This window comes from Neolamprologus brichardi, chromosome 13, assembly GCF_056152115.1.
Source record: "Neolamprologus brichardi isolate AB-2024 chromosome 13, ASM5615211v1, whole genome shotgun sequence".
Taxonomy (NCBI): Eukaryota; Metazoa; Chordata; class Actinopteri; order Cichliformes; family Cichlidae; genus Neolamprologus; species Neolamprologus brichardi.
The window spans coordinates 24,453,464-24,479,290 of NC_142116.1; the positions used below are offsets into that span (position 1 = coordinate 24,453,464).

At 41.6% G+C, this 25,827-nt stretch overlaps 4 protein-coding genes and 1 long non-coding RNA gene across 5 annotated transcripts in view; 2 read left to right on the forward strand and 3 right to left on the reverse strand.

Moving 5' to 3' along the window:
• The window catches only part of LOC102777292 (uncharacterized), a 91,622-nt gene extending 81,770 nt beyond the window's left edge, over positions 1–9,852 (forward strand). Inside the window, exon 3 of the long non-coding RNA XR_437194.3 lies at positions 9,779–9,852. This is a non-coding gene — a long non-coding RNA (uncharacterized LOC102777292). The remainder of the gene's footprint in view (positions 1–9,778) is intronic.
• emx2 (empty spiracles homeobox 2) lies at positions 482–5,459 on the reverse strand. The gene is made up of 3 exons (XM_006799018.3): positions 4,731–5,459; positions 3,319–3,503; positions 482–1,800 (listed from the first exon to the last, which is right to left on the reverse strand). The coding sequence occupies exons 1-3, from the start codon at positions 5,119–5,121 to the stop codon at positions 1,633–1,635; spliced, it is 744 nt and encodes a 247-aa protein (XP_006799081.1). The 5' UTR covers positions 5,122–5,459; the 3' UTR covers positions 482–1,632.
• Positions 7,702–15,911, reverse strand: eif3a (eukaryotic translation initiation factor 3 subunit A). Its single transcript, XM_006799017.3, has 22 exons — positions 15,720–15,911; positions 15,071–15,261; positions 14,843–14,979; positions 14,516–14,679; positions 13,843–14,042; positions 13,463–13,671; positions 13,191–13,362; positions 12,969–13,073; positions 12,736–12,834; positions 12,525–12,641; positions 12,200–12,385; positions 11,646–11,993; positions 11,449–11,553; positions 11,262–11,375; positions 11,039–11,161; positions 10,799–10,952; positions 10,513–10,694; positions 10,320–10,387; positions 9,799–10,226; positions 9,539–9,671; positions 9,200–9,417; positions 7,702–8,566 (listed from the first exon to the last, which is right to left on the reverse strand). The coding sequence occupies exons 1-22, from the start codon at positions 15,766–15,768 to the stop codon at positions 8,382–8,384; spliced, it is 3,687 nt and encodes a 1,228-aa protein (XP_006799080.2). The 5' UTR covers positions 15,769–15,911; the 3' UTR covers positions 7,702–8,381.
• Positions 15,912–16,857: 946 nt separating this feature from the next.
• dennd10 (DENN domain containing 10) lies at positions 16,858–21,558 on the forward strand. The gene is made up of 10 exons (XM_006799020.3): positions 16,858–17,173; positions 17,259–17,313; positions 17,616–17,812; positions 17,922–18,001; positions 18,084–18,232; positions 19,470–19,581; positions 19,664–19,764; positions 19,897–20,004; positions 20,078–20,172; positions 20,258–21,558. Exons 2-10 carry the CDS (start codon positions 17,268–17,270, stop codon positions 20,423–20,425), a joined length of 1,056 nt encoding a protein of 351 aa, XP_006799083.2. The 5' UTR covers positions 16,858–17,173; positions 17,259–17,267; the 3' UTR covers positions 20,426–21,558.
• Positions 21,559–21,602: 44 nt separating this feature from the next.
• Positions 21,603–25,640, reverse strand: sfxn4 (sideroflexin 4). The gene is made up of 14 exons (XM_006799021.2): positions 25,461–25,640; positions 25,298–25,363; positions 25,156–25,212; positions 25,026–25,052; positions 24,842–24,896; positions 23,467–23,492; positions 23,332–23,385; positions 23,178–23,240; positions 22,973–23,047; positions 22,789–22,879; positions 22,247–22,362; positions 22,067–22,152; positions 21,873–21,990; positions 21,603–21,793 (listed from the first exon to the last, which is right to left on the reverse strand). The coding sequence occupies exons 1-14, from the start codon at positions 25,497–25,499 to the stop codon at positions 21,716–21,718; spliced, it is 951 nt and encodes a 316-aa protein (XP_006799084.2). The 5' UTR covers positions 25,500–25,640; the 3' UTR covers positions 21,603–21,715.
• Between the last annotated feature and the right edge of the window lie 187 nt (positions 25,641–25,827).

Here is a 25,827-nt window from a genome sequence, read left to right on the forward strand (position 1 = left end):
ATTTTTTGCGGCACATTGCAACCTTCCCTTATCGCGTCGTGAGGGGTAGTCAGATTGTACTAAATTATGTCCAACCAAGCCCCCCTTGGATCCGTGGATTAAGAGATTAAAGTGGACCACTGGGCAATGCATCCCCTTTCCCCCCCTCATATTACTCGCATGATAATTGCCCAAACTGATTTGCACTTTCACAAAAGCTTGTAGGGACTCTTTGTAGCCGGAGCGGAGCAGACGCTGCAGCTCCTGGAGGAAAAAAAATGCTTTCTATGTCAGACTGAGAAACAAATGCAGGGTTGAGGAAAACAAATTACATGCTGCAGAATTTTTCCTCTCTTTGTTTTTTAAATCATCCTATAAACGCCACACCAGCGCGCCTCGCTGTGCGCTAAACGATTGCGCATTTCCAAAAAAAGAAAAAAGAAAAAAAAACCTTAAGGTTGCTTTCCGTAATCAAAAGCCTATACTTTTACTGCGCGCGACATATTGATAAAACTTTATTGACAAAATATTGACAATTACATACTTCTTGGAAGTATACTTTGTGTTAAAATTGTAGCAAACTTAACACAAACACAAAAAGTATTTACATTCTGTAAAAGCGGGTTTAACAGAAACATTAACTTTTTTTTAGCATTTCTGTACATGGAATAACGCTCAGTGCTTTTTTATTTTTGCTCTCTCTCCTGTCTTTGTCAATTCTTGCTTTTTAGTCCTTCGTTGCAACTTTCACTGGAGGGTCAAGTCCTGACAGAAGCCTGTGTGGGGGCCACAGCGACACATTGGTAAAGCTTTAGGTTAAAGGAATGTCCTGATACCTTCCCTTTAAGTACTTTGTCTGTGGTCTGATTCACTTATTTTTTAAATTTTTTTATAGAAAGATGTCATTTTTTCATCGAAATTCCACTTTTCTTTCCTTAAAAAAAAATTAAAAATAAACACCATAACGCAGCACCGCTACTTCATATGTTTTCACAATCACTTTTACACGAGAATCATTAATTAAAGACTGCACACATTGTAAAAAGGAAGAAGCACGACATCTCTCTGTTTGAAAATAGAGTTAGAAACAAAACTGATTGTTCCTCTTTTTTGTTGTTATTGTTTCTGTTTTTCCTTGGTTTGCGAAAACTCGTCAAATTAAAAACAGCTACCAGGAAAAAAGAAGAAAAAAAAAACTAGACCATGCATTTCAAGTTTTACAAAAAAAAAAAAGCAGTTTGGTGTTTTGGTATATCTTACGTGGAAACGATTTTTTTTTTTTGTTTAAAAAAATAAGAGGAGGAAAAAATAATAATAAAAGCCTTCTGAAGTGCAAACGTCCAATGTGAATTGGAGAAAAATATAATTAGGTGTTGGTTGTAGGTGGGGGAGGGTGGGGAAAGGGGGGTAGTAGTGGTGGTTGGTGCGAGAAAGGGTTCAGGTAGGTGGACTGAGACACTGTCGGTCACATTTCCCTGGGTCACTCGGACTGACAGACCCGCGTGGTGACAGCAGTGTCAGTCGGGCTTGTCTCACCCTCAGCTGCCGGTCTCCGGAGATCTGAAATGTGACATTGGCTTTGTACCCTCTCACTTGTCTCTACACGGCATCCTGTATCCATGTCCTCCTTCATTCAGGCGCATAGTCTTTATTTTAATCGTCCGAAGTGACATCAATTTCCTCCGGGCTCGCCTGTTTAGTCGCCAGTCTCCACCGGTTTATGTGATGCGATCCTTTCTTCTTCTGCTGAGACTCCGAGCCCTCCTCTTCCAACTTCTGTCTCTTGAACTTCGTCCGTCGGTTCTGAAACCACACTTTTACCTGCATAGAGAAGGGAGGGGACCAGAGAAACCCGTATCAGTATCAGGAGATAAACCGCGATTGGCCAGTGCGTAAAACCAAGCGTGAATAGGATAGCAGGGCTAAAAAGAAGCAGAGAGTTCAGCAGAAATAACAATAATTTTTAAAAAAGGCAAAATGTGACCTGCACCTAAGGAAACAGCCGCCAGGATAAACAAACATCAATTATAGTTCCAGTACAGCACGAATACATGCCATTAAAAATCATGTCATTGTTAATTACTCCAATTATTCTTATTAACTCACATAAAAAAAGCGACTTCCGCCTTAAAAGGGTCAAACCCCAATTCTATTAACAATATAACAGGACAGAGTCTTTTCCACATCACGCCTTAAAATGATGGGGAGGAAAAAAGGAAAATGAGACAAGGAGCTGTGACACAAATAGAATATTTTATTAAATAAGATTCACTACTGTTTTAATGCGCGCAGAAACTTTGACGCCATACCCAAAGTAGGTCAGAAATGTATTTTATTTTTTTCGATTTTATTTTAAAACAAAAATGTCAGCATGTGGATGTCAAGAGACATAAATGTCTCTGAGGCACGTTTAACATATATGTCCACACGCTCCTCTAAGTGGATTTGTTAATAATCGGTACCGTGGGGGGAATTAACAACATCTAAATCGATAAATTATCTGTTCCTGTTTTGTCGCTGTGCAGCCCTTTCAGCTCTTTAATGGCAACCGAGGTGCGTTTAATAAGCCTTCAGTGGGCTAATTGAAGTAGGTGACGGTTCATTTCTCCCTTCAGCTCCTCCAAAAGGCCCCGCCGTATAAAGGAGACACAGCGGACAAAAGACAGCAGGCTGATGGGCTCAAACAGCATCTTAAATATGGCAGGGGGAATTCACTGAACCCGCCTCGCTCTTTGTATCTCCTACCCTATAAAATGGTTAACTGGTTAATTTGCCCTCCATTTTGAAAAGGCAACATTCTCTCCCCCCCCACCCCAAAACAAAGTAATTCAACCCCCTCCTGGAATGAGGTTAGGCCTACACAATGACGGTGGACTGGCTCCAGCAGAAAGCCTCTGTCTTCAAATGACAACGTGGAAACGGTGTGCCACCTGATAATTTCGCGTTATTGTTTGGCAAATGATAAGCAAATGATAACACCCCGCTTTAGTGCCGCGCGTAAATACGCACACGTTTTACAGGCCTGATTGAAGGCTCCATGACGCACGGTACCACGTTAAAAAAAAAACAAAAACCCAAACACATAAAAAGTAACACACCGTCCTCCAGGACAAGCACCACAACACAGTCAGCTTCTATAATAATCAATAATAATCTCTCGCATCACTGTAAAATGAAAGTGGGGATTTCTTAAAAGCCAAAAGCACGACAAGACGCGCTGAGAAGCAGCAGTGAAACAAAAAAAAAACAAAAACACACACACACACACACACACAAAGTGAGAGCAGGTGAGTGGAGAGAGAGAGGGCGGAATGTCGAGTAAAATCCAGTGCTTCTTACCTGAGTTTCTGTGAGGCTAAGGCTGTGGGCGAGCTGCTTTCTTTCTGCTCCCACCACATAATGGTTTTTCTCGAACGCGTGTTCGAGCCGCAGGAGTTGCGAAGGTGAAAACGCTGTCCGGATTCTTTTGGGCTTTCTGGCCAGCGCGTTGTGCAAAAGGAAGCTCTCTGGACTCGTTTCATTACCTGGAAGCGAGCAGAAAGCGAGGATCCTCAATGACGTATTCAAATATATATGTATATTTTATAAGATGTTAACTATTCCATAAGAAACAACAAGCCTGGGCGCAGCTAGAGGACTGCAGTCTCCTGAGGGACTATAAAAGAGGACGATAATAAAGTCCAAAAAGGAGCTGGACATTAGTCAATAAAAAGCCACACGCCGTATTTATGAAAGTGTGTGTGTGTGTGTTTAAATTAATCATTACTGAAGGTTTCTTCTTTAAATATCTGTCAGTCCTTCCGTGTGAAGAGAAGAGGGAAACAAATAAAGCAGACGTATAATCCTGGACTTAATTAAATTAGCTTTTTTGTGAACAAACTGTAAATCGACAACACCCAAAACCAGCTTAGAAATTAAACTGAAAATACATTCCAGTAAAATAAAGAATAAAAATAAAAAATAGTGCTGTCACTTGCAGGTTAAACAAACCAAATCAAACAAATAAAAATAATATTCAGTAATAATATTATTAATAATAACAATCACATAAAAATACCACAAATTCAGCACCCGAAATCAACAATAGAAAAGTTCTCAGGCCAAACCAACTTAAACAATAAATTTACAATTTACTCATATTTTGTCTAATGTCAGGTTCAGAAATTTAGAAATAGTATAATCATATAATTACACGTTTAGCTCAAATAAAAATGTATTTATTTCTTTAAAAAAAAACTAAACTAAAAAAACTAAAAACAAAAAACCTGCTGTAACAGGTTTAAACCGCAGACTAGCGAAATGCTTTCATTGCGTTTCTGGATATAGATCATGCGCTATATATAACCTGCAGACTACCGGTGTACAAACATGTCAGAATTTCAATTCTTAAAAAAAAAAAAATCGTTAACACATACTCCAAAGCTGCAGGCGTCCTCACAAGCCCAGCCATTAATATTTCTTTGTTACAGATTTTTTTTTTTTGTCCAAAATCGAAGAAATTCCTTACGAGGTCATTTCTTTTTACAGCTGCGACACCTTTAGAAACTACTTTTGGCACTTAACGACGCTTCACTTTAAAACTGTTCTGCTACAGCTTCAAATATATATTTATATTTTTTTTACACCACCTTGCTCTCAGCTTAACACAGTCTAAAAAAACAAAAATCAAATAATAACAGAAAAGAAAATGCTACAGCCCGTAGTTGTTCGTGCGTAAAACTCATCCAACGTCGAATACTTTGACAACTTACCTTGAAACCTGTGACCCAAGTACCTATATCTGTGTAATAACCAGGGGTAGAAAGTTGAGGGGTCTCTTTGCTGGCTGGCAAAAAGCGGGTGCGGACTGTGTGAAGATGAAAGCGGGTGAGCGGCCAGAGCGTGCGGCGGGGCCACCGGATGTACTGGAACGGCAGAGTTTGGCGGATGAGAGACCGCCTCGGCAAAAACCAAGTCCGGGTTAGAGTAGACGCCCCTGCCGCCGGAGTGAAAGCCGTTCAGAAATGGGTTCATCTGGCCGGAGTTTGCATAGCTGAGAGCCGCTGGCCTGATGGGCTCCTCGGAGCGGGACGCCGGTATCGGATTATCCTTCGCCACTAAAGACTCTATAGTAAAACACCTCTTGGGTGTAGGTTGAAACATGGTCTGATAGTCCAGATTCCCCAGTTTAGGTTAAAGTTGTCGTAGGCGCTCTTGCTTGAAAAATACTCCACACCCAAGGAAAAAAAGGGGAAAGTTTCTGCGCAGTAAACAAGTTGGGAAAGGTCGGCGGGCAGTGTCGAAGAAGCCAAAAAATAAAAAGTGCTCGGCTACTCCCAGACTAATCCATGGATGTGATCGTTTTCCTCGCCGGCTTCGTGCAGGCAGATTTGTTAGTTCATGAGCCTAATTAGCGCTGCAGCCCCATAAACAGCTTCCTCTGAAGGCTGTAATGGCATGGTGATTGGTCGCTGCCGCTGCTGCTCGCCTTAAGGTGGAGAAGGGGGAAGACGCTTAAAAAGTGCGTCAATGGGAAGCAGGGGCGCGGAGAGGCGGACTCGAACGCGCAACACGGAACGGATTCGTTCAGAGAAGAGCCCCCCGCGTGCACGCACACATGCCCGCACGCGCACATGTAGACACACAGACACATGCGTCCACTCGTGCGCACATATCTCCAGGACATTTAACACATTCAACTAACCAGTAGAAAAGGTAGCCTGCTTATTTGCATTTAGTGTCTACGACAGGTTCAGGCAGATTTTTAAAGTGTGTGTGTGCGCTGTTACTACTAGAGGTGATTACTTTAAAATATGCAAAAACAATGTGGCGGCAGCACATCAGCTCTGACTCTCTTTTTGGGATGCTAATGGTATGGAATAAATGGAATTTTTCAGCAGCCGCTTATTTGCGCCATTAGACGGATTTAATTTATTTTTCCATATTTTTCTGTTTTCTTTTTGTTTATTTATTTATTTGTGACTGGACATTTGTAGAAATTTCTTTTTTTTTCGTTGCTGCTTGTTTCCATTTGTCCCGATTCTAGGATCAGCATTAGTATGAGTTCTACACTGACATGCTTACATTTGTGCAGAATGGTTTGTCGGAGACGCAGACGCGCTTAAGCTCAGATTTAGAGGTGTTTCTGCTTTTTTTTTTATCTAGTGTGTGGGACACGACCCTGAAACAGTCAGTGTTCAGTAACACTGATGTGTCGCTGTGTGTTAGCCGGTGAGAGCTGTTTATTAGAGTAGTGTACCTGTGCGAGTGCGACCTGTCACCCCTGCATGCAGATCAGCGGCTGACGGCAGCAGCACGAAGCTGCAGCCATGTCCGCGCACAGCGGGCCTTCACAAAGAAATAATACACACTTGGAGTCCGCGCAGGCTGCTGACAAGTGAACTGATGCATCCCCAAAATGAGAAAATGATGTATTGCCTACCGACAGCCTACGTCCAAATGTTTGGAGATTATTTCATCATTTTATGCCTTTTTTTGTTTTTATTAATTTTAATTTTAATTTTTTGGCCGCTGCTTGTAAAGCTGATACATGTTTCAAGGAAAGTTTCCAACCAAATACATATAATCAGAATAATTCCACTTATTATTATTATTATTATTATTATTATTATTATTATTATTATTATTACTCACATGGAGTTTAGGCTTTGCTCATTTATGCGGTTAAGGGTCCCTGAAATTAAATGTGGCCTATAAAAATATACTGGAGCACTGAATGGGCTTCTCAGCGCTATCAGAGCACCAACATGCCCACACACATACACCACACGCACGAACCATCTTGTTTAAGATGTTAAAAAACACATTCCAGTTTATTATTTTCAATACCTGGAGGACTCTCCCAGAGGTGGATATTTTTTTTATTCAATTCGCTTATACAGTTCAGATAGAGGCTTTTGGTTTGCATTAAATATCAGCCTATTATTATTACTGTTATTATTATTATAACTATTACTTTTATTATCATCATCATTATTATTATTATATAGTAGCTCAAATCGGGGAGTCAAATTCAAAATGCCAACGCAGTTTTGTTGTTAGGACAACAAACTCCCGCCCTGCTGACGGTGTTTTCTTACTTTACAGCTCCAGCAGCATGTTACTGGTTTTGTAATTGCCTCCTTTCTGACCACCTTCTGCTTGTTTATATTTTTCCTGAGTTTTATACCCTCAGTTAACTGATGATCTTAGGCATGAACCAACACGTTTCCCGTTTTCAGATGTAACGCGTCTTCTTTCTGGTGTTTTACCGACCTCTAGTGGTTACAGAAAGAAAGGCTTTACAAAGTTCCGATCGCCAGCGTCGTGCGGTTGTAGCCTCCACAAGCAGTTTTGAATTATTGTTATCTTGTTTGCCAGGCCAGCAGTTTGACCGCTCCTAAATATTTGGGCATACATGTTTCAGTTTCAGCCTCAAGGTAGCCAAGAAGTTCTGGATTAAGATGCACCATGTGTTGTTGTTTATACATTAGCAGTGATACTGCAGTGATGTGGGATTAATTTAGAAACCAGAAACCAAAATCTAAACGAAAAGCTTCATCATGTGCAAGTATCAACATAGTTGCTTTACTCATTTAAATTAAGTATTAAAATGCAGGCTTTATTTCTAAAATGTATGTTCATAAGATTATCTGTGGCTTTATTGATCTAAACTAGGCGAAGCTGAGGACAGCATGCTCTAACATTTTTTTAATATCACATTGAAGACAAAGAGAACATATCCCTGGTGAGCATTGTCTTTATTAATAAAGGCTTTATCTGTACACATGCAACCTGGTGTGATACCATTGATTGCAGCAAGATAGAAGCACACACTGGATATGAAGCCAGACCATTTCAATACTCTATGCATGCACAAAATGTAAATTCCACTAGTTCTTTAACAGGTTAAAAAGCATCTCATATTAGATGGAAGAGCTGAAATAACTGAAGCAGGTGACAAGATTCCTAGTCACCATCAGCCATTAGAAGAGTTGTAGATCTGTGCCATAACATCTATGCAAGGTACAGTCAATAAAAGAGGCAGTTGGTGGTACACTGAGTTTGCATTGAATATTGTAGCAGGTTCACTGGTTTGCATGTAGGTCGGATTAACTTCACTAAGGTAAGAACATTTCCAACCACTGGGGGTTACAGTAATGCTTCACTGAAACCTAAGTGAACACAAGTTCATTGGTTAACGGTGTTTAGAAGGTGAGGAGTTTCTGGTTCAAAACTGCAGGTCAAAATAAAAATAAAACAAAATCACTTCCCAGGAAACTACATTCTACAAATACTCAAATCAAAGGTATTTTTTGGCCACCAATGAAACACTGTGGCCAACAGAGTAATGTGGTATTTATGATTATTATAATTATTATTATTTTAAATCCTTTTTTATTGATTGAGGCATGAGCTGAGGTTCAGCGGCGAACGGTGGTCCAGCCATCATCATCTGTCTCGTTTTTGGTGCGGCGAAGGTTTTCTTTGTCAGTACGCCAGCCCTTCTCTCCATCAGTGTCACGATCACGGTCCCGTCCCGGTTCTCTGTTTCGGTCCCTGTCGCGCTCCTCACGTTTATCCTCACCTCCACGACGCCAAGAACCACCTGTGGGGAACAAAGATGTTTCGTAGAAAATATTCCAGCAACGGAAGTTTTTGTTTTAACTTTGAAAGATTTGTGTGTCCAAAGTGGATGATTTCTTTAAAAAAAAAAAAAAAAAAAGCTTATGTAGCAGAGCATGTATTAAATGGGTATGCAGTGCCCTCTGCTGGCTGAATAAGTTATCTTCACGTTGAAATTGTTGACAGTCAGAAGATGAGCTCAGTGGATTGAGGAGGGTGAGTTGGATCAGGGACACCAGCGTCTACAGTGTTTTAAATCTCTCTCAACTGTGATTACTTTTTATTTGATTTCAGCAAGATAAAAACCATGGTGATGTTGTGCACATCAGTTTTCTTTTACAATCTCTTAACAACAAAAGTGTTTGGGAACAAACCATACTAGTTTTGGAATCAAAATGTTCTCCATTCAAGCTTGATATTGGATTATTATTAATAAAAGCAGAGCTTAAATTATTGGTAAATCTCTGCAGTTTTTTAATTTTTTATTTACATTTCATATAGCAATTTTCTGAAACAAAGTTACCATTTGTGCATAAAATAAATTACTTAGATCACACTTAATGAGATCAAACCCAGCAAAGACACTGAAAGCAAGTCTAAAACATGCTCTGCTCACCATCATCAGGATCTCTGGGTGGGCCTCTGTTGTCACGATCATCACGGCGCTCTCTATCACGAGGGTCTCTATTGCGGCGATCATCGCGGTCACGGCGATCGTCGCGGTCACGTCGATCGTCTCGATCACGTCGATCGTCGCGGTCTGCCTCCTCTCTGCGAGATTCTCTCCAGCTGCTTCCCTCATCAGTACCTCCTCTTCTCCAGATACCATCCTCTCTGTGAACGCACAGTGACACCAATTAGAAACTCTGCCAACAACTACCTGAAAAGCAAATTGTCACATCCTCCGCGGTGCTACGAATAACTCAGCATACAGGCATAGATCTATTAGCCCCACCTGTTTGGACGACGGTCTCTGTTGCGGTCGCTGGATCTTTCATCTCCTTCACCATCCTCTCCATCATCATGGGGGCCACCCCGGGGAGGTCCCCAGCTCTCCTCTCTGGCCTTCTCTCGCTCACGCCAGCCCCCTATATCACAGGCGTTCATTATCATCATTTTATTAAGACTTGACATTTAGGCACAGACCAGCTGCCTGGCTGTTGGATAACAAGACTTTTCTATTATTTACTGATAGCCAATTGGCTACAGACTTACCAGGTCGGCCCAGTGGTTTCCAGGGTTTGGCGTCATCACCACCACGACGTGGCCCATCATCCATACCTCTCCTTCCAACTCGGTCATCATCTCCTCTTCTGGGGCCCCAGTCGTCATCAGCTCCACGCCTGGGTCCCCTGGAGTCATCCATGCCTCTACGAGGACCTCTGTCATCATCAAAGCCACGTCTAGGACCACGGTCTTCATCTCCACCACGCCTTGGACCACGATCATCGTCGAAACCTCTGCGTGGACCACGGTCATCATCCAACCCTCTGCGAACAGGGCGGTCTTCATCGTCAGCACGGCGTGGGCCTCTTTCATCGTCAAAGACCCTACGGGGAGCTCTGTCCTCTCCGCTTCTACGAGGACCATCTCGTCTGAAAGGTAACTCTTTCTCCTCCTTGTCATCGTCCTGTCTCCAAGTCCTAGGGAGCACACAGTTGTTGTTAGAGAAGCCATTCCTAGCTGAGTCGGCATTACAAGAAGAAAAGCAGGAACTAAGTGTTAGTGACACACACCTGTCTGGTGCAGGACGACGCCACTCTGAATCCCCACCCTCTGTGCGTCGTCTCCATCCTCCCTCCTCCTTTTAACAGAATCACATGATACTTCAAGATCACTCAAAGTCCTGTAGACCATATTATCCTTACACAGCCCATCCCAGCCATCTTGGGGTAAGCAAAAGCAACTTATTAAAAAACACATCCAAACCTTTGGCTTCTCCTCCTGTGGGACCCTTCTCTCCTCCTCACGGCGTCGTTCTCGCTCCTCAATCTCCTGCTGACGAAGACGCTGCTTCCGCTCTTGCTCCTCAAGCTTTCGTAGACGCTCCTGGTACTCCCTCTCCTCCTCCTCTCGCTGCTCTTGTTCCAGGCGTTCACGCTCTTCACGCTCTATTTTAAAAAAAAAAAATCCTTCCTGGTTCTCTGTGGAATATGAGCTCCTGTCCTAACTTTACGAGGACAGATTGGATCACGACTGGAAAAATTGTACAAACCTTTCTTGAGCTGCTCCTCATGAATACGCTGTGCCTCTTCTTCTTTTTCCCGGTAGAAAGCATTACGCCTGTCCTCTTTGCGCTGTCTCTTTCTGTCTTCCAGGCGCTTCTTCCTTTCCTCTATCAAGCGCTCTTGGAAAGCCTTCAGTTTTTCCTTTAAAAGGCACAGAAGTGAAGCTGAAAGCAGTGCTTCAGTCCTCATAGTCAGCTAATGCTCAGAGATTGACTAAGCAGTCTTACCTCATAAATGAAGCTACGAGCAGCTGTTATTTTGGACAGGAAGTTCTCTTTGTCCTCCATCATCCTGGACATGCGCTTCTTGTGCTCCAGAGCCTTCTCCCGTTCAACTTTCATGGTACTAATCTACATAAAGAGAAGAACAACTTGTTACATTGCAGATGCTCAGATTTTTTACATTTGTTTTTATCTCTTTATGTAAAGCGCTTTTTTCCTGCCCACTTACCCTCTCCTCCTCCTGGAGCTCCCACAGTTCCATATCCTTGACACGCTGCTCCTCATAAGCTTTTTTGATCAGGGGAATCTCCTCAAGACGCTTTGCCCTCTCAAAATAGTCAATCTGAAGAGAAATTAAACTTAGGGCCCAGTACATATTTAAGTTATCAATACTTTTACTGATTTAATACCATTACCTTTTTCTCCTGGTTCTTCAGACGCTCCTGAAGTTCCTTCTTCTCCTTCTCCAGCTGCTCCACCTGTTTAGCCATGATGAAGTCAGGGTCCAGTTCTTCCAGGTCCTGCAACAAAACCAGTTTGTTAGATCTACATTAAAAATGTAATCCATGTGAAATTTACCCAGATCAAGTTGATTATGGCTACATTTCATCACCTCAATGTCGATATCCTTGAAAGCCTTTGCTCCAAGTTCAGTCTTCTTGATCTGCTCCAAGCGCTCACGGGCATTCTTCTTCTTGATCTGCTTGTGCTCCTCCATGATGCGCTCCTTCTCCCTTTCTTTGGCCTCCTGCCGCAGACGCTCCTCCTCTGCTTTGCGAACCTTCTGCATCTCAGCCTCCCGCTGTTCTAGCTCCTCCTTCTCACGCTGAATGTTTAAGCTCTCCAGACGCTCCTTACGCTCTTCGATGGTCTGTCTACGAGCCAGGATGCGCTGGTGATCCTTGCGGGCATTTTTCAGGTAGGCAGCAATGGCCTGTTGGTTATGCTCCTCTCGCTCTTGCTGAGAAAGAATAAATAAAATAAATAAATAAGATGCACTTGAATTCAAACAAAGGCATAACATCAGTAATGTTTTAAATATAACATGAAAAATATAGTCACTGTATGTACATTAATAAGGGTTGGGGGGGGGGGGGGGGGGGGGGGGGGGAGCGCTGTATATTAGGTGCCTCTGGTCACTGTGTATCACTTAGAGGTTGAACTCACCAGGATGGAGGCAGGCTTGATGACCTGTATGGCTTTAGCCAAAGATGCAGACATGGCAGTGAGCTGGTTCCTTATCTGCTCTGACGGCATGTTCTGCAGGAAAGGTCCAACAGGAGCATCCTCTTTGGTCGAGTAGTTCAGATCAGAGCCGAAGCTCAGAGTTTTAGAGGTGTGGTCTATTCTGACCTACAAGACAAAAAGAAATGTTAGATAATCTACAAAAACGCAGCATATTACTTCAGTAATAGCTCACATCCCTGTTTCTGGACCATCAGTAATGTTAGTGTGTAAAAAACGACATCATCTCTACCAATGTGAATCTTACCTGCAGATCACAATGCCGTGCAGCATCTACAATGGAGCGCTCCAGCTGGAAGGCGTCCACAAATGGAACCAAAGAGGCCAGACGACTGAACTCGATGCTTTGATAGATCTGTGCAACCTAAAATTTTAAAAATGAAGACAATTACACCCATTTCAGGGTTGAAGTGATTTAGAAAAAAAAGATTAACCAGAAGAGAGAGAGAGAGGATTACCTGTTGCAAGAGCCTCAGGATGGTGTTACTCTGCAGATGTGGGACATACTGCTGAAGATCAGGTTCCTTCTCAGCCTGATCTCTCACCCAGTTTAACACCTAGAAGAGTAGCAACAACAAATGTTAATTAAATGAATAAACTTCCAGCTGTATGTAAGAAAATGAACTGAACTGAACGACAGCTCCTTGTAATGATTACGTTTGCTGCTGCCACATGAAGCTGGACAGTTTACCTTGGTCACTCTCCCGCTCAGCTTCAGAGGATGAAAGTCGACCTCAAGCCAGTTGTAAAGTTCTTTCACATCAGGTACAACATACTGCAGCAAGTTAAATCTCACCTAAAACACAAAAATCATACATTTGACAAAAAATTAAAAACAAATTAAAGAACAGATAAAAACATTATATTCTTAAAAGGGTGTGAAAATTTCTCTCTTCTTGAGCGCATAATGTACCATATCGTTAATGAGACTTTGGCGGGTTGGTGGAGACTGCAGGGCCAGGAGGGTAGCTAGCCTTCGGTGTTTCTCAACAATGATGCCATCCATGTCCAGCAAGCGAGCAATATCGGTACGCTCAGGGGTGATGGGAATAGACAGCGTAGCCAGGAGGACTCGGGTAGACATCCTGAAAATTAAAAGTAAATTTTAATACATATTTGGTCATTATCAAATTTAAAAAACAAACAAACACTGGTGCATTTATCCACAAGGAATTAATGTAATACCGCTGCATCTCCTCTTGGGTCAGATTCTTTCGCATCTCCCTGGACAGATGATAGAGCCGGTGAAGTGTGCAGGCATGGAAGAGAGCGTTTCCAGATTTCCAGAATACAGTAGACACCTTGTTGTAGTAGTTGGCCATCAGCTGTGGTTTGGGAGGCTTCTTGGAAAGAGCAAACAGGCCGTGGATGTCCTCAACAGCCTTGAATGCTTCCTGAGAGGAAAAAGAATAATTGCATTAGTAACATTAATTTTACATTTACCATGTTTCAAAGCTACTATAATATTATACATTGCCAGCTGTACATTACAGCATCCCACAACAGTGGAGGCAACCGATCTGAAAATGCTTGTGTAGTTGTTGAAGAGTGTTAGGTAGACTAACCTGCCACAGCTCCATGCTTATGGCGCTGTCCAGCTGCACCAGACGTGTCTCCAGGTGCATGGACTGACTTTCAGGGTTGTTCAGATTGATGGCAGTGCTCTGGTTGTGATGCCGCTGGATCTGACCCAGATGCATGCGCAGGTTGTCACAGAGCTTACGAAATTCTGCCTTGCGGGTGTACTGAAGGCAAAACTTGAATGCTGCAGGGAAGGTAGGAAGATAGAGAATTTAGAGCCTCGTACTTAAAGGTTTTCACTGTAAAAATGTTTGCAGTTACAAAACTATTCAGTTATTTAATATTACTAGTAACAACAACAATAACTGTTCACTTTAACAATTAATTTAATCTGTTACATTATATCTTATTACATCACATTGCTTTGCGTAACTACTGTAATACCTTGAGAATTAGCTAATCCTAGACTCACAGCAAACAGACTTGAAATACATTTCTGAATAATAATTAAATGACTTCATTGGGAAAGATTTTTGTTTTATAAAACATCCTATACATGCATTGGTGTTAATTAACATCCATATACAGAAATTAATTAAAAATACAAAAACTTTATATTAAGATGGTAGTAAGCAGCCTGGAATATTGACTTAGGACTATAACATGACATCATGAAAACAGACAGTATTTAAAAAGTAATTTGATGCATGTCCCTACCTTGCTGTGCAATGTCATGGTATAGACGCTCCACCTTGGAGTTGTTTCTCAGCAGGTCAAGGCACTGGCGGTAGGACTCCCACAAGAACTTCACCCACGGAGTGAGGAGCAGGCGATCAGTACGATCCTGAGTGTCCTCTCCACTCACAGCACTCAGGAGCACGCTAAAATCAAAGCAAGTTCCACATTAGTCCAGTTTATTTATTTAATTGAAAAAAAAAAACAACAAATCAATATTTTAAGTTAAATCAAATACCAGCCCTAAGAAATGAATTAAGTCATTTGTTAAACAGCTGATTTACTCTATAAAAACTTAAGCAGCATCACCTTTCTGGGGTCTGGATGTTATCCAGATCTTCGATGTCCAGGACCATTTGCTGGGACTCCTCCTTGGCTGTCTCTGTCTTCTCCTCTGCCAGCTTCAGGTAGGCCCTAACCACATCCTCCAAAGACTTGATGTTCACCTGGAAACAGAAAGTGCTTACATTTAGACTAAGCTGCTATTTTGCATAAATTATTTTGTGTGTGCAAAAATCACAGATTTTTCTTGCAGACCTGCTGGCAGATGTTTTTGTACTGGTAGAGACCCTCCTTGGCCAGGTGACTCTTGCGAAGATCGACGCAGAGCTCCAGATATTTGAGCATAATGGGCTCGTGGATCTTCTGCCATGTTCGGTGTTTCTTGCTTTTGATGACATCGTACAAGACATCCAAGGCCGGCTGCTTCTTGCCAACCTCAAGAAATTCTGCGCAAACACGTTAAAATATTATAAGTCAACAATAAACGCGTCAAGTCCTGCATCATTAAAAAAATGCAAACGCTTCACACACCGTGACTAGCTAGAGCCGGCTGATTAGGCCTCTGTTGGTGCGTCGTGATAGTAGGATCTACTTACAGCACCGTTTCCCAGGCAGCGTTAACAACATCGTAAAGCTACTTGGAAGGTTAACAGCTCTCTGTCAGTCACTTACTTTTCTAAATAGTCTTTCTTTTATAATTAAAAAACTGCGTAGACTGTTGGCTACATACCAACGTAGCTTCACAATTTCGATATGGCTTCCCCGCCATCCGGCTAGCGTTAGCAGTTAGCCCGGCCGGCTAACAACAACGAGTCACCAACGGCTAATGCCAGCTAACCCTTCGCCCAGTAGTTAGCATGGATATGGCCCATCTGTTAAAACACGAAGCCGTTTGTATACTCACCGTTCGCTCGTTTCAGAGCATTCTCTGGCCGCTGAAAATACGCCGGCATGTCGATGACCTTTTAGCAAAGCTCAAAATTGGTTGACTTGGATTAATTTTAAGAAATTTTACCAGTCCATCAAAGCCACGCACTCACCCTGTGCAACGGTGCTGGCTGAGAAAGGAACAACCTCGTGAGTGGCCCTGGTAGGGTTGCCAGTTGCGTCACGTGTTATCCCTCCCCCCAATCCCACACTGTGTGCGCCGCATCTGTGTGGCGGTGAAAGGAAATAAAGACACTTAATACAACGTACAGTTCAGCGTATCCGCGTAGTGTTGTTATTATTTTATTTCACTTTTATCATTTGTAAACACACCATTTTCACATCTTGTAGACCTTTTTGGATATGCAAACACATAAGACTTTAGTTGATAAATGGTTCAGTTGGCTGTGGCATGTTTTCAGTAACGGAAATATGATCATTAAAATGATACAGTTTAAAACAGGAAATAACTTGTAACTCTTGTGCTTTTATGGATGTTTCTATAGCGTTAGCACCAGTGGCCGTCTGAAGTCACTGGTCCATTTTAGAACGTAGAATAGCAACGCAAAATCTAAACTTCCCAAGTGAGGGCTTTAATCAAACCTGGCAACTCTGATGGTACAAGGTTCCCGTATGCGCTCCCCCCAATGGTACCTTCAAGTACTATTCAGAAAAACATTAACTCAAAAAAGATCAATTCAATCAATGCGGATATGATCAAAGAAGAGTGTGAAATAAGATAAGATAGAGCCCAGTTTATCCACAAAGTTCGTAAATTCCCGTGCATAGGTAGCAAAGAGTAAACACAACCAATAAAACCATGAAACAAGAGCTAAACAAAGTCAAATAACTCAGTAAAACGGAATATGACAAAATTAAAAGTAGCTCTATAAGTAACATAAAAAATGATAATTTAAAGCTAAATAGAATACAATTATTAGCTGTATAAATATAATCATTATGTTAGAAAATGTGCTCCACTGCCAGTCCAATATTACCACCCACAGTACAGAATGCAATCTTAAAAGCAATCTTGATTTTATTTTGACTGTTTTACTTTCAAAAACATATATCTGTGCTGCAGATTACGTGCAAACGCAGACTTTTCTATCACATCAAAATGTGAAATTCTAAGGGTTCATAAAATTTATATTTTCCTGCCGTCCGTGAATATTACTTGCATTTTGTGAGCTACCATGAACGCACCGTTACGGCTGCTGTGATTGGCTGTGACCTGCGTAGCTCCTCCCTGCACAGCCCTCCTGTCCCGGAAGAGGGAAGCAGCTTCGCAGAGAGAGAGAGGGGAAATGTTTGTTGACAGCAGCAGAAATCTTCCGAATCAGACTGCTGACAAGTTTTAGCCCACTTTCTGTCCCATTAAACCCATCCAGCATCGCTCTCTGGCATTCTGATCTCGCATGAACTCTCAAGGTAACTTTCCTGTTACAACTATGTCCGCAGAAGAAGACGCCCGGTGGCTGCTCTCCAGTTAACTTGTGCTTATGAACTGTTTCAGGTATGGAATATGGCAACGACTGAAACGCAGCTTATGTTAAGCGTGGGATTAATCGGTAAGTTTCGGTTAGGAAGTCGTTCTTTTGTCTTTTTTTTTTCAAGCGAAGTCGGCGTCTCAGATCCGCTGAACATGCAGGACAATCACATGATACTATTGTGATCCGAGAATGTCCCCTCACTGGTTTATTGCTCCTGCATGTTCAACCTGAATGGCTCTGGATGGGTTCCTGAGCGCCTCCAGTAACCTTGTTATTGGTAGTGATGCTCTTAGAAGACCCTGAAAGTCCAGTCTGAATGCATTTCTTCCTCCTGATATGCTAAATGTTGCTACATGTTGCTTTTATTTCCCCTCCTTCAGAGAAAGATGTGAATGGAGACACTTTGTGGGTGTGGTGCTATCCATCTGTGGGCGACGAACTAAGGGAAGTCCTGCTCAGCAAGTGCTGCCTGACACACGATGGCCGTGACTTTCACACCTTTGTGTTTGGTCAGTTCTCCCGTACCTGGTATTACATTACTACAATGGAAGTACAGGAGCCGACAGCACTAAACAAGGTATTTATCCAGACATTAGCTTAATCCTTTTTGTCACATATAATATCTCCATAGATGATATATATAATAGATGAGCATTTCTTTAATGTCTCTCTTTCTCTTCGTCAAGGTCACTCATTTTTCAGTAGTTGTTACAGCAAAAGACTTCAACCCTGAGAAATATGCTGCACTCAGTAGAATACTCTGCAGGTGACAGTCTTTATGAATACGAAGCATCACCTTATGTCTTTGTGCTTTGGGCTGAACTCACACCGTTACATTTATTTCTCAGGATGTATGTCAAACACGGAAGTCCGGTGAAAATGATGGAAGCCTACATCACCGTCCTCACCAAAGGAATCTGTCAGAGCGACGAAAACGGCTCGTTTCTCATTAAGGACTACGATGTTCGGAAAGCCTACTTGGCAGGTTCAGTCAAAGGTAGGACTTCACATTTGTAAAGAGGAACACACATAAAAATACTGAACACCTTTCCCGGACTTTCCTGTGTACACAAATCTGCTATTTAAGATTTTTGTTATTTGTTTCATTTGTTTTATTGTGGCCCAACACTGTTTGAACTTTTTGAAAGCAAAGAATTCATGCTTTTTAGCTCTTATTAGAAACCCCCACTGTTACTGGAGGTTTTTAGGAAGTAAAAAAAAGGAAAAATCCAATGTTAACACATCAGGGTCAGCTGATATTTCACATGAAAATGAAAGTTTTCTTACAACCTCAACAGCAGTCCTGAGAAAATCTAATAAACTTACCGCTTTAATAAGAGGAGGGTACCCAGGTGCTGCTAATCAAATGTACTTGATTAACTTATCATTGTTAAGTGTGAGAACCTCTATAAAAGCGGAAGTTTTGTCAGTTTGCTGCTCTGGAGCATTGAGGCGTGTGTTAACACAATACCACAATCCTTCCAGAAGTGCACGTTACAGTCATTGAGTCGACCAGAATTCCCCTGTATATCAAAGAGGCCCATGTGTCTGATAGCTGAAGTTTTCCTTAAAAGAGCTGTGCATAAATGACTGACTGTAAAACGTCAATGAACTGAAGCTATGCTGTAAAGAAGACTGGGCCACAATGCCTCTAGTGTTGTTAGAGACTGATGAAATCAGAGAGAAAATTATGAGTTTATGTTATTGCTGATTAAAGTGGTCGCACGAGCTACCGAATGATGAGGTGTACTTAATCATGTCGCCACACAGTCTCGTGAAAAAGATTTTTACACGGGCATATACATATATAGTGAGATATACTTTAAATGGAAAATGATGGGGTTGTCGTTTATTAACTTTGAAGTTATAACTGTTTGCTCAGCTGTGATGCTACTCTGCTACTCGTGCAGCAGATGGTGCTCAGCGTGCCGGAAACAATGGAGCCAGAGTCATAATCATGGAGAAAATACACGATAGCTGCTTGAGATATCATCTCATGCAACAATTTCTGCATTAAGTAGTGTAAAAAATATGGGATAACAATAAATGAATTGCTGGGGACGGCAGGAAAACATTATGCAAATGCAGTTTGGCATCTAGGTAATTATTATATCCATTTTTAATTGATGTACAGCTTTTTTTAATCAATTCATTGAACATTTTAAAATGTTAGCTCTTAGTGGAAAAAGTCACAAGATCTCAAATCTTCGACCATGTTTCTGCTCTTGTCTCAGATCTGGTGTCTCAGTTCGGGATGGAGACCATCATCCTGTATACAGCCTTGATGCTAAAGAAGCGGATTGTTGTCCATCACCCTCGGATTGAAGCGTTGTTGGAGTTCACGAGGTGAATTTAAGACTTTCATAATCATTTCATAGTGGACATAATTGTGTTGTGTGGGTAACTCTTTTGTCTGTTTGTCTCTCAGAGTTCTGCCGGCTCTCGTGTGGCACAGGAAAGACTGGTCCATCCTCCACCCGTACATCCACCTGAGTGATGCTGAACTGGAGGATTTAAAGAAATGCCCCGGTGAGGCTGCCTACTGGTTTATCTGTGTAATTAACAGAAAACTCATCACGCAGCTTAGCAACTATCTGCACTGCCATGACTGGGCTGAATGGGTGGATTATTAATGCTCCAATATGTTTGCCTCCTCCACAGGATACATAGCAGGGTTTGTAAATCCGGAAGTGAGCAACAGAACGGATTTGTTTGATGTGTTTGTGAACCTCCCAGACAGCACCATCACAGTATCCCAGAGTGCTAAAGGTAGCATGTGTTCAAAGAGAGAGCGATATGTTGCTTTGATTCTCTCAGACTGATGCTGAGTCTCTCACAACAGAAGCCATGGCTATGGGGAAGTTGCACAAGGACATCGGCCAACTCATCGTGCAGTCTGCGGAGGACGCAGAGAAGTCAGACAGTCAGGTGATCAAGGTAAGAACGTAGTTAAAAACACCGGACAGGAAAGCGCCAGCTGTAAGAAACCTAGTCTTAAATCTAATGTGCCCTTCATCTGCAGGACATTTCTGTCAAGACTAAAGAGATCCTCGCTAACCTGGTTGCTCTTGCTGATGAGTGTGAAGACTCTAAAATCACACTGGAAGGTTTAAAGCAGCGTCATTTCCCTCCAGCGACGGAGAACTTCCTCTTTCATTTGGCGGCTGCAGAGCAGCTCTTGAGGATATAAAGCTGTTTTCAAACACTCTACTGCAGGTTACCATCTGCAGCATGGACTCACTGTTGGGATCATTACGGTTTTTGTTTTTTTAAATGGCACACTGTTAATACAAGGAAGAAAAGTGTCCCTAGCATCAGATTTTATGGTGCACTGCTTATCTAATCCATCAGAGGACTCATACACCAATAATGGGAGCAATGAAAGGATTAGTTTGGTGATAATTAAGGTTTTTTTAGCAGAAACTAAATTAATCTGCAGCTCAAGTTATTAAAAATATCAACACACAATGTGAACAGACTGGCTGCTGCCTGAGTGACCTCAGTGCACAGCTGCTTGAGTTTTTGTGTAATCTGAAACGATGGTCTTTATGTGGGATTTGCTGAAAATGTAAAACAATGCAAGTTTTATCCCTTAACAGTAACAGGTATGAGGGGAAAAGCGCCGCAACTGTTGACTTGGAGTTTGCAGAGCAGAAACAACGAGCAGTGATTTTCCATCAGAGCGTTTTCCCACACGTTGGCTTCCTGTTCACGGTGCAACGCAGTAACTCAGCAACTCCAAACGTCACAAAGCTTGATCGTGGCTGGGTACTCACTTTGTACTGTCACATGTGTGTGCAGGTTTTGCAATTACCGATTTAGCTGATAGAAACTTTGCTGTGCGGGGAAATCAGATTACAAGTGTAGCGGACACTGCACAACTTGTAGATTCTTTTGTTTTTTTCCTTTTAAAGGAATGTCACATTTTCTATTTTGCTAACAGCATTAGCGCCGCGCACAGCTGAAACAGAAGTAAACTGTTGTGCGGTGGGGATTTTTCAGAGTTGTACTAACAGCTTCCACTTCAGTCTTGAGCTGATTAAATAACGATTAATGCTTCCATGCCCACACTGACTCACTTGTATTTAATTACACGTCTTATTTTCCAAGCTCTTTTTTTTCTCCACTCTTCTAAATCATTGTCGTTAGCGCCATTGTTGTACGGTTGAATCCATTTTTCACCACATTGCAGTATTTCAGGTGACGGTAACACATAGGCTCGTGCATCTTTGAAAATATATTTTCATGAAAATGTGTAATATTTGCTATATCTATAAATCCAACTAATACTCAAAGTGAAATAAATTTCTATCAGAAAGTAAACTGTTGCTTGAAATAAACTCTTTATTTTGGGGTGTGTGTGGGGGGGGGGGGGGGGGGGGAGCGTGTGTGGTGTGGGGGTTGTTCCTGTCATGCTCTCTGCAGTTTGTGAAACATGTGTCAGTGGATTGTGTGTCTTCTATCTATCTAAAGCTGCTTTTCAGAGTCCTCTGTGGTAGAATAAATGTCTCCCAACTGCTGCAGCCTGCAGCTCCTCCTCCAACTGCTCCCTCTTTATCTGCAAAACAAGGTCAGTGTCAGCTAAGTTCAAGAAAGCAAAACAAAACCTGAGAGCAGAGGAGGACCCCGACCCTTACCGTTCCCAGCTGTGGAAAGAGACTGAATGAAACGGGAATCATCAGGCCAAGGACGAGCGCGGTGCTTATGTGTCGGAGAGGAGCGACAAGCAGAGAGTTCCTCTGGAAAGATCTCACCCTGTAAAGAAAAATCTATTCGGTCAAACCTGATTTTCTTCGGAGGGTGTTAAAGACGGCTTTAACAAAAGGCTGACCTTTTCATGAGTAGCACCAGCAGATTAGGAATGGCGGCGGTCATACCGAATAGTGCCGCTCTTGACAAGGCAGTCTCCCACACAGCCTTATGAAAAAGGAAAGATCTTTAGTACATCAAGATTTCACTGAAATTACTGATTTTTCTTCTTCTTTTTTTTTTTTTTTTAATTTAAAAATACCTTTTCTCCTGCTGCTTTGGACATGCCAACAGGATTTCCATTGTGATCAAACACTTGGATGCCAGTTTCTGACTCCTCACTTCTGACAGTTAACACATTGAAGAAGGCCAGAGTAGCTGAGGAGAGTAAAACAACATTGCAGAGCTGAAAGTATGCTAGTTCATTTACTCTTTTAGGGTACCAATAGGCTCAGGCTTCATTTTTTTCCTATTATCCCCAATATGGTCTTCCCAGGCAAATATGTGAGCTCATACCACCTGCTATGAAACCTTCATTTGGCAAGAGGAAGCCAATCAGGATAAGAAGAAAATTACTTTAAAAGCAGAGCAGCTTGTTTCAGACAGAGGGTCTGCACCAAATCTAAGTGTAAAATACACAAGGATTATTCTGAACTGTAAGTCATGCAAAGCTACTCTAGTAGAAAACCTAAAATGCAAACTTTAAATACAGTGTCTGCATTGGGATGATTTCTACTGTATGAGTCTCCACAATACTATTTATGCAGTAAGCACAGCAGCTTGTATTCAGCACACAGAACTTACCTGAGAGAGGGATTGGTAATATTGACCTAAAGAAAGTCTGCACTGCTGAGCTTCTTAAACCTAGTCTGTTGATAAAAATCTGAGGGAGGGCCTGAAACAGAAGATACAAAGTAACAATGACTGAAAAACCAAAAGTTTACTTGAGGCATTACGGTTACGATTTCCATAATCAAAATGCACACACCCCTGCACATGTTGTATAGGAGACTGTACCAGTGATCAACAGAAGCTGCTTCAGAGAAATGTTGTACCCCTGGTGCTGAGAGATAAGTGCAGAAACAGAGGGAGGGCTCGAGATTAGAGAAAAGACACTTAAAAAAAATGATTAAGCTATTTGATCACACAATCAGCTCATAAATGAAAATATAGGCCTGATCTAAACACTTTACCTGCTCTGATGAAGAATTTCTGTTTGCATAATTGAACCCAGCACTGTAACTCTGCAGCAGAAACTGAAAGAGTGCAGTGGAATATTTGCCATTAGTTACTTTGTTCATGTCTAATATATATATATTTATCAATCTGATCAATATGCTTTGTTACCTGCCAAAACAGAGCAGGTTTCACAGTGCTGTGTGGCAAAAGACTGGCAACAACCTGTGAAATTAAATAAATAAACTTCCTTTTGAAAAAAGAAAATATATATATATAAATATAAATAAAGGAGTAGACACCTACCAAAGGTCCTGATATAGGAAGAAATGCTGAAAAGAAGCAGGTGGACATAAACTCATCAGAATCTCCTGTAAAACTCTTTCAGCGATATACAGCACTGTGCAAAAGTCTTGAGGCGCACCTTGTTTGTGTTTTAAAAAAAAAATTTTATTGTAAGGAGACAGTTTATTTTATTATTTAGAAGTGTTTTAAGTGCTTTTGAGGAATAGTTCTGCAGGCTTTCTAAACGTCTTTCAAAGTTTTTCTTTGGACATCAGCTGCTTTTACACTCATTTTCTGTTCTTTCGTTGTACCATTTTCAGAGGACTGTGTTCTGAATCATTCAAGCATGAAAGGACATTTAAGTTAAGGGATGAACGATTGTTATGTGCAGACACATCAGACAGTCAAAAAACTACAGCAGACGAGGAGTACCTGAAAGGCATGAAAAAAATAAAAAATATATAATATAAATAAAATCCTTAGACCTGACACAGGAGCTGAGAGATGGATCTGACCTTTCAGTGGACCCATCTACTGCTCACCAAAGCCTCATCAGAAATGGTCTCAATGGGAGGTGGCTGTCAGGAAGCCATTATTAAGAAGGGGGAAACAGGGATAAGACTCGAGTTCATTTGAGTTCCACCTTGCAAACACACTGCTAGTGCAGTGCAGCATACTTGGATAGAAAAAAAACACACAGTGGAACGCTATCGGTCATGGATTGGCCTCCCCAGAGCCTGGACCTCAACATTATTGAAGCAGTGTGGGATCATCTTGACAGAGAACAGAAGAAAAGGCAGCCAACATCCAAAGAAGAGCTTTAAATGTCCTTCATGAAGCCTGGAGAACTATTCCTGAAGACTACTTAAAAAGAAATCACAAGAAAGCTGCATGTTTTGAAATATTGTTGCATTCATTCCCCTTTTTCATTGCACAATATATAGATATGGACTGCTTTTGTGCCCATTTACTTGGATTCTACTAGGGTAGCTTTCATTTAATTCACAGACATAATGGACCCTGGTGCAGCCCGTCAATCTGACACACCTTCTTAAGCTCCTTTTCTTCTACCTGATCACGCAGGTTACTTATATATATATGTTATACATGTTAACCTTGTTATTTGAAACTTTATCTCATATAACACATGACCAAAGTTTTTCTTTCGAGATAAAATATGGAAAAGTCTAACAGGTCTATTTTAATGCTTCAGGAATACACATGGGAAAAAACCCAGCTGATTGCTGTTTGAACTTACAGGTGTTTATCTGGAAAGCCTGCAGCCTTTGTAGAATCTTTAACAACCGTTTAAATCTTTGTTATCACACATATGAACTGATCACACTGCAAATGTATGTATGGAAACTTGTAAACAATACTTGTAAAAGTCTGTTACCTGGCGGCCGAAATATTAGGGGAAGAGCAGCCCCAGAATCAGCGTGGACAGATGACTGTGGAGACAAAGTGGTCATCCTCCTTTAAATCACATCTGCACAACATAGCTCCTTCCACTTAACAATACTTTAATAAGACTGATAGCGAGGAAATCTTAATTTAGGGTCATTTCTTGCAAGACTTACAAGTGAGATGGTCAGTGCAGCTTCATCCTAGTAGAGAAAATGAAAGAAAGAGAAGTAAAACAACCTGCAGCAGGTTCACAGTGTTGTGTACGTGACCACTGTGCACTCAGATCCTTCAACATAATCTGACCTTTTCATTTAATTTTTCTCCGCTTCCAAGGAGAGAGTGAGCCTTTTGTATCTCAGGCTGCGGAGAGCAGAATCACAAGGTAAACATCAGGTATTTTTCACTCATCCCATAATATCGAATCACTGCAGTGGTTGCTACTCACGTCAGATGAGAGCAGGAGGGTTGGATTAAGGAGATTAACCCAGATCTTGAGTCGACGGAGGAAAGACTGTAAAACAGGAAAAGTGTAGTCGTGAAAAAGCGTGAGAGAAACTAATTCCATGGTAACTGTGAGAGGTGATGCTATGCATGCTGTGCACCGTTACCTGTCCCTCTGCTTTCCAGTACAACAGGTTAGGATCCATTAGAACAACGAGTACATTCACGTTTCATAAATTAAATCACTCACAGTGACACTATTACACTACATGGCCTACAAGCATGCATTTCTCATGCTTTTGAGGTCAACTTCTAATTAGACTCGACTTCCGCCACCAGTCACGTGTTCGCAGAGGTTTATGCTACATTCAGGGATATCTGATATATCAGGCGTCGCGTTTGTTTGTTTTTTAACTTCCTAGTGGCTTTCTGCTCAGCGTGTTCAACAGAAACCACAACAACCAATTTAGCATTTTTACGGTCAAACAAACACAATTTAAATTAAAAAGAAAAAAATATCAGCTTCGTGTTTCG

Excerpts from the sequence above, each read along its gene's own strand:
- emx2 (XM_006799018.3), bottom strand. The coding sequence starts at position 5,121 with ATGTTTCAACCTACACCCAAGAGGTGTTTTACTATAGAGTCTTTAGTG. Across the intron at positions 3,504-4,730 it reads CTTGGGTCACAGGTTTCAAG|GTAATGAAACGAGTCCAGAG; the intron begins GTAAGTTGTCAA and ends GCTCGCTTCCAG. Across the intron at positions 1,801-3,318 it reads TTAGCCTCACAGAAACTCAG|GTAAAAGTGTGGTTTCAGAA; the intron begins GTAAGAAGCACT and ends TTCTCTATGCAG.
- eif3a (XM_006799017.3), bottom strand. The coding sequence starts at position 15,768 with ATGCCGGCGTATTTTCAGCGGCCAGAGAATGCTCTGAAACGAGCGAAC. Across the intron at positions 9,672-9,798 it reads GAAACCACTGGGCCGACCTG|GGGGCTGGCGTGAGCGAGAG; the intron begins GTAAGTCTGTAG and ends CCTGTGATATAG. Across the intron at positions 8,567-9,199 it reads ACCCAGAGATCCTGATGATG|GTGGTTCTTGGCGTCGTGGA; the intron begins GTGAGCAGAGCA and ends TGTTCCCCACAG.
- dennd10 (XM_006799020.3), top strand. The coding sequence starts at position 17,268 with ATGGCAACGACTGAAACGCAGCTTATGTTAAGCGTGGGATTAATCG. Across the intron at positions 18,002-18,083 it reads CTCAGTAGAATACTCTGCAG|GATGTATGTCAAACACGGAA; the intron begins GTGACAGTCTTT and ends TTTATTTCTCAG. Across the intron at positions 19,582-19,663 it reads GCGTTGTTGGAGTTCACGAG|AGTTCTGCCGGCTCTCGTGT; the intron begins GTGAATTTAAGA and ends TTTGTCTCTCAG.
- sfxn4 (XM_006799021.2), bottom strand. The coding sequence starts at position 25,499 with ATGGATCCTAACCTGTTGTACTGGAAAGCAGAGGGACAG. Across the intron at positions 25,053-25,155 it reads GAGAAAAATTAAATGAAAAG|GATGAAGCTGCACTGACCAT; the intron begins GTCAGATTATGT and ends TTTCTCTACTAG. Across the intron at positions 23,493-24,841 it reads CCTAATATTTCGGCCGCCAG|CATTTCTTCCTATATCAGGA; the intron begins GTAACAGACTTT and ends GCTTCTTTTCAG.